The 15,682-nt window shown below is 39.6% G+C and overlaps 1 protein-coding gene across 2 annotated transcripts in view; it reads left to right on the top strand.

Moving 5' to 3' along the window:
• Nucleotides 1–15,682, top strand: part of Fmnl2 (formin like 2) — a 330,610-nt gene that overhangs the window by 249,013 nt on the left and 65,915 nt on the right. For both annotated transcript variants that reach the window (XM_008832871.3, XM_017798092.2), the window contains exon 7: nucleotides 13,640–13,748. In XM_008832871.3, the coding sequence (XP_008831093.1) occupies nucleotides 13,640–13,748 (109 nt within the window). The remainder of the gene's footprint in view (nucleotides 1–13,639; nucleotides 13,749–15,682) is intronic.

Here is a 15,682-nt window from a genome sequence, read left to right on the forward strand (position 1 = left end):
TTTACCAGTTCTGCCTATGTGAAGATAAGTCAAAGGTCCTGCTTGATCATGGCTGGCTTCACTTGGAAGCATGGAGGAAATGTTTCCTCTGTATTGACTCTCTTTGTAGACTGGACACTGGTTCACATCCATTTGATGGGGTCTCCATGGCTTCCTTGATCGAGAGGACAGGTGACTCATCACTGTAACAGGACATTTTGAGAGATGCTCATAGTCCCTTGGAACACAGTCAACCTTGGAGGGCAAGGAGCAAAAACTATCCTTTATGTCTCTCTGACCAAATTAGTATAGGCCTCAAAGTATGGCTGTTAAACATCCAAGAAAGTTAGTTCCACCATTCTGGTACTTTTACCATGTGCCATGTAGATAAAGCTTGTGCAAAGGCCAAACGTTCTCAGATAAACCTTGCCTAGACATGTATTATATTCTTTGATCTAGTTGTATGTATAATTTGTTAGTAGGTTGTTGGACTAATATGGTTCCCTCTGGTTTCTTAAAACTAACTAGGCATTATTTATCTTTCGCATTGTCTAACCCTTCTGCCATGGCTTCCCATTTAAGGTGCCCCCATTTTTCCCATTTCTCCCTTGATACCCTTAAGGATTCTCCTATGGTCCCACCTCTCTTGAGCTACTTCTCTCCCTTTATCCCCTAGGTTCCTTGTATAACCTTCCCTCTCCCCTCCCCTTAAAATAACCCCATTTTTATCCGTATCTCCCTTATTAATGCCTGTTTCCTACTGTTATTCTCTTTCAGATCCTTTCTTTTCCTTTACCTCCCTGGATCCTTTTCATTATCCTGGTTCCTGCAGTTATGTCTAGATATATACTCACTTATCAGGATTTGGTGCTAGGATCCACATATGAGGGAGAACATACATTGTTTTTTTGTTTTGTTTTGTTTTGTTTTTTCTTCCTGAGTCTGTGTTACTTCACTTAGTATAACAGTTTCTAGTTCCATCCATTTACCTGCAAATTTCATGATTTCATCTTTCTGAGTAAAACTGCTGAGTAATACTCCATTGTATAAATGAACCACATTTTCATTGTCTCTCATACATTAAGGGACACTCATGTTGCTTCTATCTCTTAGCTATTGTGAAAAGAGCAGCAACAAATATGGATGGGGAGTTCATACATCTTCGAGAAAACCCTAAATCTGTGACATCCCTAGACAAAAGTAATTTCTTAACTATATGCTAAATATGAATCCTTACATTTTTAGCTTTTTAAGTGTTCACACTGCTTTCCACAGTGGTTGCACTGGTTTTTTATTGCACCAGCAGTGTTCCCCTTTCCCCAATTCCTCACCAGCATTTGTTATTATTTATTCTCTTGATCTTAGGCAGTCTGACTGGGGTAAGATGAAATCTTAAAGTGGTTTTAATTTACATTTCCCAAATTACTAGTGATGTTGATCACCTTTTGAGAGCTCTGTTCAGTTCCTTAGCCCATCGTTTTATTACTTCCTTTCTTGATTCTTTTTAAAAAATATTTATTATTTGTATTTTATATGTATGACTGAATAGTCTGCATGTATGTGAGTGCACCTGTGTCATGCATTGCCACGGAGGCCAGAAGGCTTCAGATTCCCCTGGAACTGGAGTTAAGGGCAGTTCGTAGCCGCCATGTGGGTGCTGGGAATCGAACTCGGGTCTTCTGCAAGAGCAGTCAGTACTCTTAACCACTGTCATATCTCCAGCCCTGATTCTTTATTTTCTGAGTTCGTCATATATCCAGGATAATAAACCTGTCAGATGTATCACTGGTGAAGATTTTTTCCCATTCTGTGGGTTTTCTCTTCACTTCCTTGGCTGTTTCTTTTGATGTATAGAAGCTTTTTAGTTTATTGAGGTCCGATTTGTTGATTCTTGACCTTGTTTCCTGAGCAATTGATATCCAGTTTAGAAAATCCTTTCCTACTCCTATATCTTGTAGGTTTTTGCCAATGTTTTCTTCTAACAGTTTCAGAGTTTCAAGCTTCACATTGAGGTCTTTGATCCATTTGGAGTTGACTTGTGCAAGGTGAAAGATAGGGGTTTAGTTTCATTCTTCTACAGGTGGAGATCCACTTTTGCTTACACCATTTGCTGAACATGCTGTCTTTCCTCCATTGAATGTTCTTGGACTCTTTGTCAAATATCAGGTGGCTTAAATTGCATGTACTCATATTTGGGTCTTCAATTTTGTTCCATTGATCTATGGGTGTATTTTTGTGCTGGTACCATGTTGTTTTTATGACTATAGCTCTGTAATACAGCTTAAAATCTGGTATAGTAATCCCCCCAGCAATGCTCTTAGTGCTCAGTGTTGCTTTGCCTATCGGGGTCTTTTGTGCTTCCATATGAATCTTAGGATGGTTTTTTCCAATTTTGTGAAAAATGTCATGGGGATTTTGATTGACATTGCATTGAATCTATAAATGACTTTTGGTAGGATGGTCATTTTCACAGTATTAATTCTTCCAATCCATGTGCATGGGAGGTCCTTCCATCTTCTGATGTCTTCCTCAATCTCTTTCTTCAAAGATGTAATATTTTCATTATAGAGGTCTTTAATGTGTTTGGTCAGGTTTATTCCGAGATGATGATGATGATGATGATGATGATGATGATGATGATGATGATTTTTTGCAGCTATTGTGAAGGGTAGTGTTTCCATGTCCTCTTTCTCTGATTACTTGTTATTGGTATATAGAAAGCTACAGACTTTTTTAGATTAATTTTGTACCTGCCACTTTACTGAATATGTTAATAATTTCTAGGAGTTTTCTGGTGGTGGAATTTTTGGTGTCTCTTGATGTAATGTCATATCATCTGCACAAAGGGATAATTTGATATCTTCTTTTTCAATTATTACTCCCTTAATTTCCTTCTCTTGTCTTACTGCTCTTGCAAGAGTTTCAATCAGTATGTGAAAGAGGAGTGGAGATAGTGGACAGCCTTGTCTAGTTCCTGATTTCAAAGGGAATGCTTCCAGTTTTTCTCCATTTAGAATGATGTTGGCTGTGGGTTTGTTATATAGGTCCGTAATTTTGTTGAGGTGTGTTCCATCCAGTCATATTCCCTCTAGGACTTTGAACATAAATGCATGTTGAATTTTGTCAAAGGCCTTCTCAGCATCTATTGGTATGACCATATGGTTTTTGTCTTTGAGCCATTTTATATCATTTATGACATTTATTGAGTTACATATATTGAACCATCCCTGCATCTCTGGTATAAAGCCAACTTGATTGTTGTGGATGATCTTTTTAATATGTGTATGCAATTTCCAAGTATTTTTTTTTTTTGAGAATTTTTGCATCTATGTTCATTAAGGATATGGGTCTATAGTTTTCTTTTTTGGTTGTATCTTTACCTGGCTTTAGTATTAGAGCGATGCTGGCTTCATAGAAGGAATTTGCAAGTTCTCCCTCCATTTCTATCTTTCTGAATAAATTAAGTAGTATTGGATGTAGACCCTCTTTAAGTGTCTGGTCGAATTCTCCTATAAATCCATTTGTCCTGGGCTTTTCTTTATTTGGGAGGTTTTGTATTATTGTTTACATTTCCTTATGTGTTATGGGTCTGTTTAAGCTGTTAATCTCTTCTTGGTTTAGTTTTAGTGGTTCCCATGCTTTTAGATACCCGTCCATTTCTTTTAGGTTTTCAAATTTAGTAACATACAGGTTTCTAAAGTATTCTCTCAAAATGTTCTGGATATTTTTGGTGTCTGTTGTGATGTTTCAACTTTCATCTTTGATTTTGTTGATTTGGAGGTGCTCTTTCTTTCTTTTGGTTAACTGGGCTAGTGGTCTATCAATCTTGTTTTTTAATAGAAGGAACAGTTTATTTGAGCTTACGGTTCCGGGGGAATTACAGTCCATCATGGCAGGGAGGCATGGTGTCTCAAGTTGGCTGGAGCAGGAGCAGCAGAAGTAAAGCTCTCATATCGTCACCTAGGCACGGGAAGCAAGAGCATGACTGGAGATCTGGCAAGGCTTAAGAACTCTCTAAGCTCACCCCCAGTGACATGCTTCCTGCAGGATAGCCACTCCTTCTAAATCCTCCCAAAACAGTGCCACCATGTGGGGACAAAATGTTCAAATACTTGGAGCCTATGGGGGACATTTTCATTTAAACCACCACATACCACCCCCTGGTCCCCATAGGCTCATGATCATATAAAATGCAAAATGCATTTAGTCCATCTTTAAAAGTCTCCATAGTCATTAATCAGTCTCAATACTATTGAAAAGTCCACAGTCCAACGTGGACTCAGGTAAATATCTGAACTGTAAGCCCCTCTAAAATCAAAAGACAAATTACATATTCCCAACATACAGTGGAACCAAATACACATTACCATTCCAAAAGGGAGGAATGGAGGCATAGTAAGGAAATACCAGATCAAAACAAGACCAAAAACCAGCAGGGCAAACATTAAGTCCAGTAGCTCCACATCCAACTTCTGGCACTTTACTTCCAAAGGGCTTAGATGACTCAGCCTCTCTAGCTTTGCTACGTGCAACACACATCTCTCTCTTGTGCTGGTACCACTCCCTGTATTCAGGTCTTCTTGGCCGATGCCTCACAGCTGTGACTTCACGAACTTCTTGGGATCTTCATTGCCGACCCAGCTTCACCTTCACAGCAGTGGCCTATCAGGGCTTCTCTAGGTAGGGGAACCCCTGCTACACGCTGCCTGGCCTCCGAGGCTCTCTGAAACCATGAAGGAAGAACTGATGACCCCTTTACTCTTGCATCTTTCATGCCTGTAAAGCCAGCACCAGGTGAACGACAGTGACAAGTTTGACTACATGATTGGGATGGACTCCAGCCTGCTTTATCCATTTTAGAAGCTTTTCTTTTCAGTGGCCCCTGCAGCATTTTCCTTTTACAAGTTGGAGTCTTAACTGGGTGTGGTCTTGCCCTAGAAGCTTTCTCTCCATTGTTTAAGTCTCAATCTCTACGCCCCTCCTTAATCACCGTATTCTCCTTAATCACTTAATTGCAGCCATCCATTTGGGCCACCTTCATGAGGCCGCTCACTGCAGCTGCCCGATCCCAGACCCCAGGGCTGGTGAGGAGGCTGTGTCAGCAGAGCCACATTCAGACACAGGAGACCAGGTTCAGAGATGCAGATCCACTTTATTGAGGAAACAACGAGTTTATATAGGGTTTTAAGTCATTCAGGAGAGAGTACAATGATTAGGTCATACATGAGCAAACAGACAGCTTAGGTTTTGGTTTACAGTTTTGTTTTACTGATCTAGAATTCCTGTAAATCATGTGATCAGCCCTGTGAGGGAGGGGCGTTTGATTCCCTGGGGTTAGGGGGCCATCTTGTGTCCTTAAAAGCTGTTTATCAAAGTAAACTAACATACTCCAACACTTAATCTCCTTAATCACTTTAATCTCCTTATCAGTGGGATCCTCTCCATCACATGCCAGGGCTCCAACATTAGTCTTCCTAGTGCTCTTTTTCAATCCATCCTGTACATTCTGTATTTCTTTCTGCCCCATTTTCTCTCTTTCACTGTAGATCTGTATAATATTCACCATTAATAGCCATGCCACCATTTCTACATTAGGCTGTCTTGAAATTTCTTCTGCCAGAGAAATTACTCCATAATTTTCAACTTAGCTTCAGGCCAGCTTTTTAGCTGTGGGCATACTCCAGCTAGACTCTTTGCCAAAATATCCCAGTTTCTGCTTAAGTCCTTATTTCCCCCTGAAACTACATTGTTCTCAGCACTACTTTCTTCCAGGCCCCTACTAGAATGGCTTATTAAGCCACACTTACAGTAAGCAACCACTTTTCGAGCCTAACCTTCCAAAGTCTTCCACATTTCTTCAAAACCCCACATGGTCAGGTTCTTCACAGCTTGCACCCCTCTCCTGGTACCAATTACTGTATTAGTTACTTTTCTGTCACTGTGATAGAAACACTGACCCAAGCAATTTATAGAAGGAAGAGTTTATTTTGCTTATGGTTCCAGGGGAATTACAGTCCATCATGGCAGGGAGGCATGGTGGCTGGAGGTGGCTGGAGCAGGAGCAGCAGAAGTGAAGTGCTCACATCATCACGCAGGCACAGGAAGCAAGATAGCTCTTTCCATTGTTTAATGTAGGCACTTAGAGCTATAAACTTTCCTTTAAGGAGTGCTTTCAACATGTCCCAGATGTTTTGTTGTGTTGTATTGTCCTCTTTGTTTAGTTCCGGGAATACTTTTATTTTTCTCTTAATTTCTCTTTTGACCCATTCATCATTCATGAGTGTGTTGTTTAATCTCCATGTATTCCTGTGGTTACTAGGGTTTCTTCTAGTGTTGTTTTTAAGCTTTATTGCATTGTGGTCTGATAGAATGCATGGAATTATTTCAATCTTTTTGTATTTGTTGAGGATTGTTTTGTGCTACAGTATATGGTTTTGGAGAAGGTTCCATGGGGTACTGAATAGAAAGTATATTCTTTGGTGCTTGGATGAATATTTGGTAGTTTTCTGTTAGGTCCATTTGATATATGGTATTGTTTAATTCAGATGTCTCTCTGTTAATTCTCTGTCCTGTTGGCCTATCTAATGGATACAATGGGGTATTGAAGTCCCCTACTATTAATGAACTGGAATTAATCTGGGTCTTAAAGTCCTCTAGTACTGTTTTTATGAAGTTTGGTGCACCAGAGTTTGTTCAATATTTATACATGATTGCAATATCTTTTTGGTTTATTGTTCCTTTGATCCGAATGAAGTGGCTGTCTTTATCTTTTTGATTAGTTTTAGTTTAAAGCTATTTTGTCAGATATTAGAATTGCAACCCATCCTTTTTTTTAGTAGCATTCATTTGGTATATTTTTTCCATCCTTTCACCTTAAGGTAATGCCTGTCCTTGAAAGTGAGATGAGTTTCTTGCAGACAGCAAAAAAGATGGATTTTGTTTCTTAATCCATTCAACTAGTCTGTGTCTTTTGACTGGGGAGTTCAGTCCATTGATATTTAAAATTATGAATGAAAGATGTGTATTGAATCCTGTCATTTTTATTTTGTTTTTATTCTTGATATAGCTGTACTTTTACACTGTTATACCTTCGTTGGAGTTCTTTCTGTAACCCCTTGGTTTCTGCAACCCCTTGTGTATAGTCATTCCTTTTTTCAGGTCTTTATATTGCTTTAAGAACTCTCTGAAGGGTTGGTTTTATGAATGTGAATTCTTTCATCCTATTTACGTCCTGGAAGATGTTTTTTCTTTCCCCTTCAACTATAATAGACATTTTGGCTTGGTAAAGTAATCTGGTGTGGCATCTGTGGTCATTTAGAAGAGGGACTACTTTGATCCAGGATCTTCTGGCTTTCATAGTTTGCACTGAAAAGTCAGCTGTAATTCTGATGGGTTTTCCTTTATATGTGACTTATTGTTTTTCTTTTGCAGCTTTCAGTATTGTCTCCTTGTCCTGTACGTGTAATGTTTTTACTATGATGTGCCATGGAGAGTTTCTTTTCTGGTCCTGTCTATTTGGTATTCTATATGTCTTGTATTTGTATGGGCATGTCTTTCTACAATCCTGTTGAAGATCTGGTCCATACCATTATCTTGCGATTCTTCTCCTTCCTGTAGGCCTATGATTCTTATGTTTGGTCTTTTTATGGTGTCATAAATAGACCTGTATATTCCATTCTTGTATTTTCTTAAATTTTTCATAATCTTTGGTTGAGTGGTCTAGTTTGTCCACTTTATCTTTCAGTCTTGATATTCTGTTTTTTATTTTATTCATCCTGTTACTGAGGCTTTCAGCTGTTGTTTCTGATTGGCTTACTGAGTGTTTTACTTCCTTCTTCATTTCAGCCTGAGTATTTTCAATATTTCTAATTCTTTTCTGAATTCGTTCAGAAGTTTATCCCTATCTTCCTTCAGTTCTTTGATTTCTTTGTTTGTGTGTTCTTTAAAGTCACTGAATTCTTTTATCATGTTTATAAGTGTTCTTTTGCATTCCTTGTCCTGTGTTATCTCTAGAGTGTTCCCATTGTACTCCTTTAGAGGACTGTTGGTACTTGGTGAGGATATATTATTTTGGTTTTTCATATTATTATTATTTTTGTGTGTGTGTGACTTTGACATTTGAATTTGTTTTGTAGCTTCTGATTCTTGTGTGAGACTCAAGTCTTCTTTTGTTGAGTTTAGGTCTGCTTCTTTGTGAACTTATATACCTTTGTGGTTTACTTGTTGGGCATGAAAAGCTGGTTGGTCTAGGCTTCAAGTTCTCTCTTTTGATTTTGTATTGAAGTAGCCAAATTGTATTTGCCTTCAGGAATTCCCACAGATGCCTAAGTCAGATGAGGATCAGATGCTCTCAGGATTTCTCCTAGGGTCTGGATCCCTCCAGGAAAGATTCTGCCCTCAGGAATTTGGGGACTGGGCTGGCCTGGGAGCAGGGCCCAGGAAAGATGCTGGTCTCAGGAAGCTTATGGCTATGCCCTCCAGAGATGCAAAGAGAGGAGGGGGCAGGAAGAGGCCCAGGGGCTCCTGGGGACTACTGGGAGGAACTGGGTTGGTCTGGGTGCAAAAGATCAGGAAACAGTGGGGATTCTGTGCCAGGAGGTCAGTCTAGGGGTCCTGAGTGCCAAGACAAGAAATGGGCCAGTACCCAGACTAGGAGGGAAGTTGGGAGAGTGAATGAGACTGAGGGAGTCAAGGCATGATGAGTGCCACTGGACTTACCCAGGAAAGATGCTTGCACCAGGAAGCTGGTGGCTGAGCCACCCAGGGAAGCAAAGGTAGGTGAGAGTGCAACCAGTCCCAGAGGGTCCCTAGGGACCGCAGGGAGGAACTGGATTGGTCTGGATGCAAAGGATCAGGAAGCAGTGATGACTCTGGGCCAAGAGGTCAGCCAAGAACAGAAATGGGCCAGTACCCAGGCTAGGAGGAGAGATGGGGCAGGGGAGCTGGGAGGGTGAATGAGGCTGGGGGAGTCAAGGCAAGATGCTGGCACAAGGAACTTCGTCTTCATCTTGGCTTTTATTTGCCATGTGAATGCAACTTCTTTGCATTTTGTTTCGTTACCTGTATAAAGAAAGGTTTAGGGCTAATGATACAAATTTCCTTGAGCTGTCATTGATATGATTTTGTTATTATTGAGTGTGCTATTAGATTTTAATATTTTGTAATGCAGTGATTTTAAGCACATATGTTCCAGTGTTTCCTTTTATTCCTAGTTTTCTTTTGTGTAAAGGTTAGGAAAAATAACTTTTAAGCAAAACACCATGAAATTAAAAAAAAAGATTTATTGTTTTCAAGCATACATAGACAAATAATTAATAAATAAAATTTTTATTTTAGGGAATAACATTAATAAAATCTTATTTATATAGTGTATAGTGTATATTTTTGAGGACTTTTTTTTTTTGTACTAGGGGTTGAACCTAGGGCCTTGTGCATTTGCTAGGCAAATGCTCTACCACTAAGCTGTATGCCCAGTTCTTAAACTCTTCTCTTCAAATGCTAATGAGATGCATACAATGTAGCATCGTAAATGTATTTTAAATGTTGATCCAAGAACAAATATATATGTAGACCCGGCTGGCCTTGAACTCACAAAGATCCGCCTGCCTCTGCCTCCCAAGTGCTGGGATTAAAGGCATGCACCACCATACCCGGTCCAACTTACTTTTTTATTCATTACCGAGTGAAGTCAACATCCATTGCTGAAATTTTATTTCCAAGTATGAATAAAGCTGAGTGCCTTGAATAAAGCCTCCCTGTAACTAGTGTGCAAATGAAGTTTTATATATGCGGGTTCTTTGAGACAAGCAACTGGTTGAAGTATTAAAAAAAAACTTTATGTGATTTACTAGTATACTTATGTGAAGGAATTGTCTTTTTTTGATAGCATTTGAAAATAAAATTTAGAGTAGCTACACACAGGTCATCAGTTTTACAGACTTTTCATAACAGTTTCACCTGTCCTTCACTTTGGGGACTTAAAAGCTGTGATAGTCATCATTCTTCCTTTAAGCTTTTTTATTAAATTCAAGAAGAAGGAAGGCTATATTTGTGTAGCATTCCTGCCATTGACCCTGTAAGAATATAGTTGACAGCTTTTTAAATGGTGCATATACTGATTATATATAACAATAGGTTTGCTACATTATTTTCATAATATAAATAATGTATCTTGGTCATATTCACTGTCTGTTACCCTCTTTTATCCCCTGCCCTTCCCACTGAACCCACTCCTTCCCAGCTAGTTCCTCTTGAACTATTATTTGTTCTTTGGATTTTTTTTTTTTTTTTTTTTTTTTTTACGAGATTCCAATCCCCTTTTAGCCCCAACTGACCTAAAACTGGCTATATATGTCTTGATCTCACAGATATACACCAGCTCCCCCCTACCGCCGCCCCAACACAGTTGGTTTAATTAGGGTTACTTAGAGGAGCCTGGGCAACTTTACTGCTAGCTACAGCTGTGAAGAATATTCCCCTTCCCTCATCAATCAGTAGATCCTCAGGGAGTTGGTGGGGACTCATTAGTCCCTCCTTATCTATGGTACAATGTTGAAAGTCCCAGTCTTGTGGAGATAATCACAGCTACTATGAATTCATATAAGCACAATGACCATGTCATGCCCAAAAGACAGTATTACACAGCACTGTACCCCATTCTCCAGCATTAACATTCTTTCTGTCCCCTCCTCTAACATGATACCAGAGCCTTGGAGGTAGTGGTATAGACATCCCATTTAGGACTAAGCACTCAACATTCCCTTATTGTCAGCACTTTGACTAGTCTCTAGATTAATCACTACCTACTTCAAAGAGAAGCCTCTATGACCAGAACTGAGAGCAGCATTAATCTGTGGGCATAAATCCAAATATCTATAAGATAGTTAAATGGGTACAACATGTCCATTTAGCAAAACAATAGCTATAGCTTCCCCACCAGGGTCTATGACCTTCCTAGCCATGGACTTTTGACTGGGTTTATAATACCAAGTGTGAATTCCCTCCTATGGAATGGACCTCAAATCTAATTAGAAACGGGTTGATTACTCTCTGCATTAGTTACTTGTCTTGTTGCTATGACAAACAAACCTGGCAAAAAGAACTTAAAGAAGAGGGCTTATTTTGGCTCATAGTTTGAGGACACAGTCTACCATTATGGAGAAGTCCTGGAAGCAGGAGCTTGAGGCGGCTGGTCACCATCTGCAGCCAGGAAGCAGAGAGTGATGAATGCTCATGTTAAGCAACTTTTCTTTTTTTTGTGTAGTCTAGGACCCCAGCCCAGGGAATGGTGCTGCCCACATTTAGCATGAGTCTTTCTATCTTAACTAACATAGTCTATATAATCCCTAATAGACAATCCCAGAGGCTATCCTAATAGAGAAAATTCCTCACAGGAATGCCTAGAGTCTTGTCTCCAAGGTAGTTCTAGAGCCTGCAAGGTTAACAATATTAACTGTCATAGTCTTGTAACTAACAGGTTTCCTTATGGCTTCTTCAAATACCTAGGTGGTTCTAGAGCCTGCCAGGTTAACAATATTAACTGTCATAGTGTTGTAACAGTTGTGCCACTATTGAGCCAATGGGCATGTCTTGCCTTACAGGTTGGTACTGTATCTCAACAAGAGCTTACACAGTTCCATAGCTGGGTAAGACCATTGATGACTTTTCTTTGTAGCAGCCTGCTTAGTACCTTCTGACTCTATAGAAGCTAGCCATCAGGGAGGATGCATCCAGCTTAGTTCCAGCTTGATTTCTTTAGATTCTGCAACCAATGGATATGCTGTCTCCAGCAGGATTTTGCCATCTAAATCTGGTTTTAAGCATCTGCATGCCCAATTATATGTAGGCATTAGGTGGTAAATGGGAAATTCTCCCTAAAATTTCCCTCAGGACAGTTTGCCTTTTTGTGAATGCACCCCAAACCAGTCTAGGTCAGATTGGCTGATCTCTTGATTTCAGGATGTGTTCTGGGGATGTTTGAATAGAAACAGAGCATCATCAAAGGGTTGCTAAGAGGAATAACATTTTTCTATTGCTTTAAAGTTGGTATAAGCCAGCTGGGCTGAGGTGGCGTTCCTAGGTTCCTAGTAACTGCATTGTTCAGGGGTGTGTACAGATCCCAGTGAAGTGGAGGCCCAGGCTGCCAAGCCATTCCTGGTGCTTGCTTGCCTCATGTGCAAGGCACCTCCCTCAAACTGAATTTTTTTTTTTTTTCAGTTAGCTTACAAAGTAGCAGGTTTCCTTATGGCTTCTTCAAATACCTATAGCTTTAGTTCATCTCCTCCCCCATTTTCTGCTGGCCCCATCCCTACTTAAGCTTTTCTAGCTCTAGTAGTCCCTCTACTTTCATGTACTCCCCAGTTGACAACTTTCGAAATGTGCTTTTACTTAAGGCTTGAAGATAAAGAGATTACCTGTCTTGTGTTTCTGCTCTGAGGCAGAATTTAGTATTAGAGTTTTCAGTGTTATCTTTTTTTTTTTTTTTTTTAAAGAATTTTATTTATTATTTTTATTTTGTGTGTATGAGTGTATTGCCTGCATGTATGTGAGTGCACCCGTGTCGTGCAATGCCACAGAGGTCAGAAGAAGGCTTAGGATTCCCCTGGAACTGGAGTTAAGGATAGTTTGTAGCCACCATGTGGGTGCTGGAATTGAACCCGGGTCTTCTGCAAGAGTAGTCAGTGCTCTTAACCGCTGAGCCATCTCTCCAGCCCCCCAGTGTTATCTTTTTTATATGTGTTCTTATGTTGTCAGTTCTGTACTGTTTGTAAGCTAAAATAAAACTCCAGAAGTTGAGTGGATAAAATTAATTCTAACACTGTGCATATTTCCCTCTAAGTTTCAGCTGCCATACCAGACTTGAGGTGAGGGAATCAAGCTAAGGAAGTGTTTGTGAAGCATGAAGGCTTCAGGATTTATTATTTCAGGGTGAAACCAGGCTTACTAATGTGTGAATGTGATTTATTTTTAAACTCTAAATTAGGGGAACTCCTAAGAGCAGCAGTAGGAAGAGTTGTTAAAATTGGGTCAAGTGACTGGAGGTCAAGGTCTGAGCTAAGTTTCAGTCCCTTGTCATTAGCAAGTGCAGTCTGCTTGCATGTTTGTCAGATCACCTGTAAACCTAGCCTGGGCCACTGTGGGAACTGGGATTGTTAGAAGTCTCATGTACCTCTGGGTTGTTAAATGTTGGGATTAGGGTTGAGTTTCATTGTCTGGGTATATGGCCAAGAAAGATAGTGATAGGTGCACAAAATCAGGCCCCTCAGAACAGCTTTGTTTTGGTGGTGGTGGTAGTTTTGACCTGTAGTCCTTACTTAGGTTTGTGTAAAAATAGAAAATAATGGGCTGGAGAGATGGTTTAGTGGTTAAAAGCACTGACTGCTCTTGCAGAGGACCTGGGTTCAATTCCCAGCACCCACATGATGGCTGCAAACCATCCTTAACTCCAGTTCCAGGGGAATCCCACATCCTCTTCTGACCTCTGTGGCATTGCACGACACGGGTACACTCACATACATGCAGGCAATACACTCATACACACATAATTTTTTTTAAAGTAGAAAATGTACATTTCAGAAAATAACGTGCATCTCTTTAAGTGGGTATGCTCGTGTGGATTGTAATCTGTCATTTTATAAAAGTTCCTCTTTTTTATTCATAGATATAATACTTTGCCAAGCAGAAGAACTCTGAAAAATTCAAGATTAGTGAGTAAGAAAGATGACGTTCACGTCTGTATCATGTGTTTACGAGCCATCATGAATTACCAGGTATGTGTTTGCTTCAGTCCTTTAAAAGATTTTGAAGTAGTCAGACTCAGAAAGACACAGATCTTGGTTCTTAAAAAATCTGCTTAAAGATTATGATTTCAAGAGATTCTATTCAAAAAGTCCTGGTTTATTCTAGTGCTCAAGATTTAATTCACTGACTTCATATTTTAGTTAGTATTTATAATTGATCGTCTGTTAGTATTATAATTTATATATGGAATGTAAGCCTCTAGATGGAAGCAATAATGAACAGCTTTAGAACACCAGGAATGAGGGACCTGGTACACTGGGTTATGTAGTGATCAAGCAAGAAGTTATTGTCATTGCCTATGGAGTCCATGGTCTCTAACTTCTACAAGAAGAACCTGGAATACCAATAAAAGTGCACATTTCTTCACCAAGTGGTTGTGGGGCAGGTTGACCAGTCCAAGAAACAGTGTAGCATGTGCATTGGGTTAGCCCTATAACACAGTGGAATATGAGAGCCTGCAGTGTCTAGGGGGAACCACCAGAGTCATAGGTATAGATAAGGGTATAGAGCAGGGTAAAATTTAGAAAAAAAATTGGATTCAGTATAAAAATTGGATTTCCAGGTGGAAGGGCCAAGAAGAAAGTCATAGGTATAGATAAGTCGAGCAGGGTAAATTTTAGAAAAAAAATTGGATTCAGTATAAAAATTAGATTTCCAGGTTGGAAGGGCCAAGAAGAAAGTCATAGGTATAGATAAGTCAAGCAGGGTAAATTTTAGAAAAAAAATTGGATTCAGTATAAAAATTGGATTTCCAGGTTGGAAGGGCCAAGAAGAAATGAAGACGAGATACAAAGGTCAAGGTTCTCTGTTAGCATTTCAGATCTAGTGTAGGAATACTAAATGGAATTTAGGAAGCATGCTTTGTTCTTTTTTCCAACCAATTAAACTTTTCTTCATCTGACAGAGGCTACTTCATGAATATCGTGAATACAATATTAAGTGCCGCAAATTTCCTTTCCAGAGAGGGTAAACAGATGACAAGGCAATACATTGGTAAAATGTGTAGCATTCTAAATCCTAAGGATGATGAAAGAAAGGAAGCCAACACTTACACAGTACACTCTGCAGGTCTGGTATTTTTATGCCTGTGAATTCATGTAAACCTCGTAACATCCCTGGGAGACTGGTAGCATTCTTACCATTTTACTTGTGAGGAACATGAGACATAGAGAAGCTAAGTGATTTCCCACAGTATATGGCTAATAAGTTGCAGAGATAATATTTGAATCCAGGAAAGCTTTGAATCCAGAGAACTATTTCTAAATACTACTGAAAAAGTAATCAGAAACAGGAATGGAAGTACCAAAAATATATATGCAGTTTTAAATTGGCCAGCTAGGATCATGCATTGAGAATATAACATTTATTAAAAGTAAATGAAAACCAGTAGGCAGAGGAAAGGACATTAGGGAAATAAAACTCTAGCAGAGGAAAGGCAAGTGAAATGCCAGGGCCCTGAGGCAGGAATGTCTGCCCAAGCAGAAAAAAGAAGCCTGGTGACTGGATGAGAAGGAGTAAGGAAAAGAGAAGGTGAAAGCAGAACTAACAGGGATCATGTGGAACTTTATAGGTCAGCGAAAGACATGGTTTTGTTGTGAATGCGGATAGCAGGGAAGTGAGAAGGTATGGCTGGACACAGGCTGTGGAGCCAAGCCAGGGCTTTGTTACTGTTATTTAAGATACAGGCATATTGCACAATATATTTATGGTAATGAACTAAGAGAAAGAAAAATGAGGCTTGGTGGAATTTGCAGAACCTTTTTTTTTTTTTAAAAAAAAAAAAAGTCATTCTACTATTTAACCCTGGCTGGCTAGAACTTGCTATATAGACCAGGCTGGCCTGGGACACACAGATCCACCTGCCTCTGCCTCCTGAGAGCTAGGAGTAAAGGAATGTGCCACC

This window comes from Nannospalax galili, unplaced genomic scaffold (assembly GCF_000622305.1).
Source record: "Nannospalax galili isolate Female #2095 unplaced genomic scaffold, S.galili_v1.0 scaffold376, whole genome shotgun sequence".
NCBI lineage: Eukaryota > Metazoa > Chordata > Mammalia > Rodentia > Spalacidae > Nannospalax > Nannospalax galili.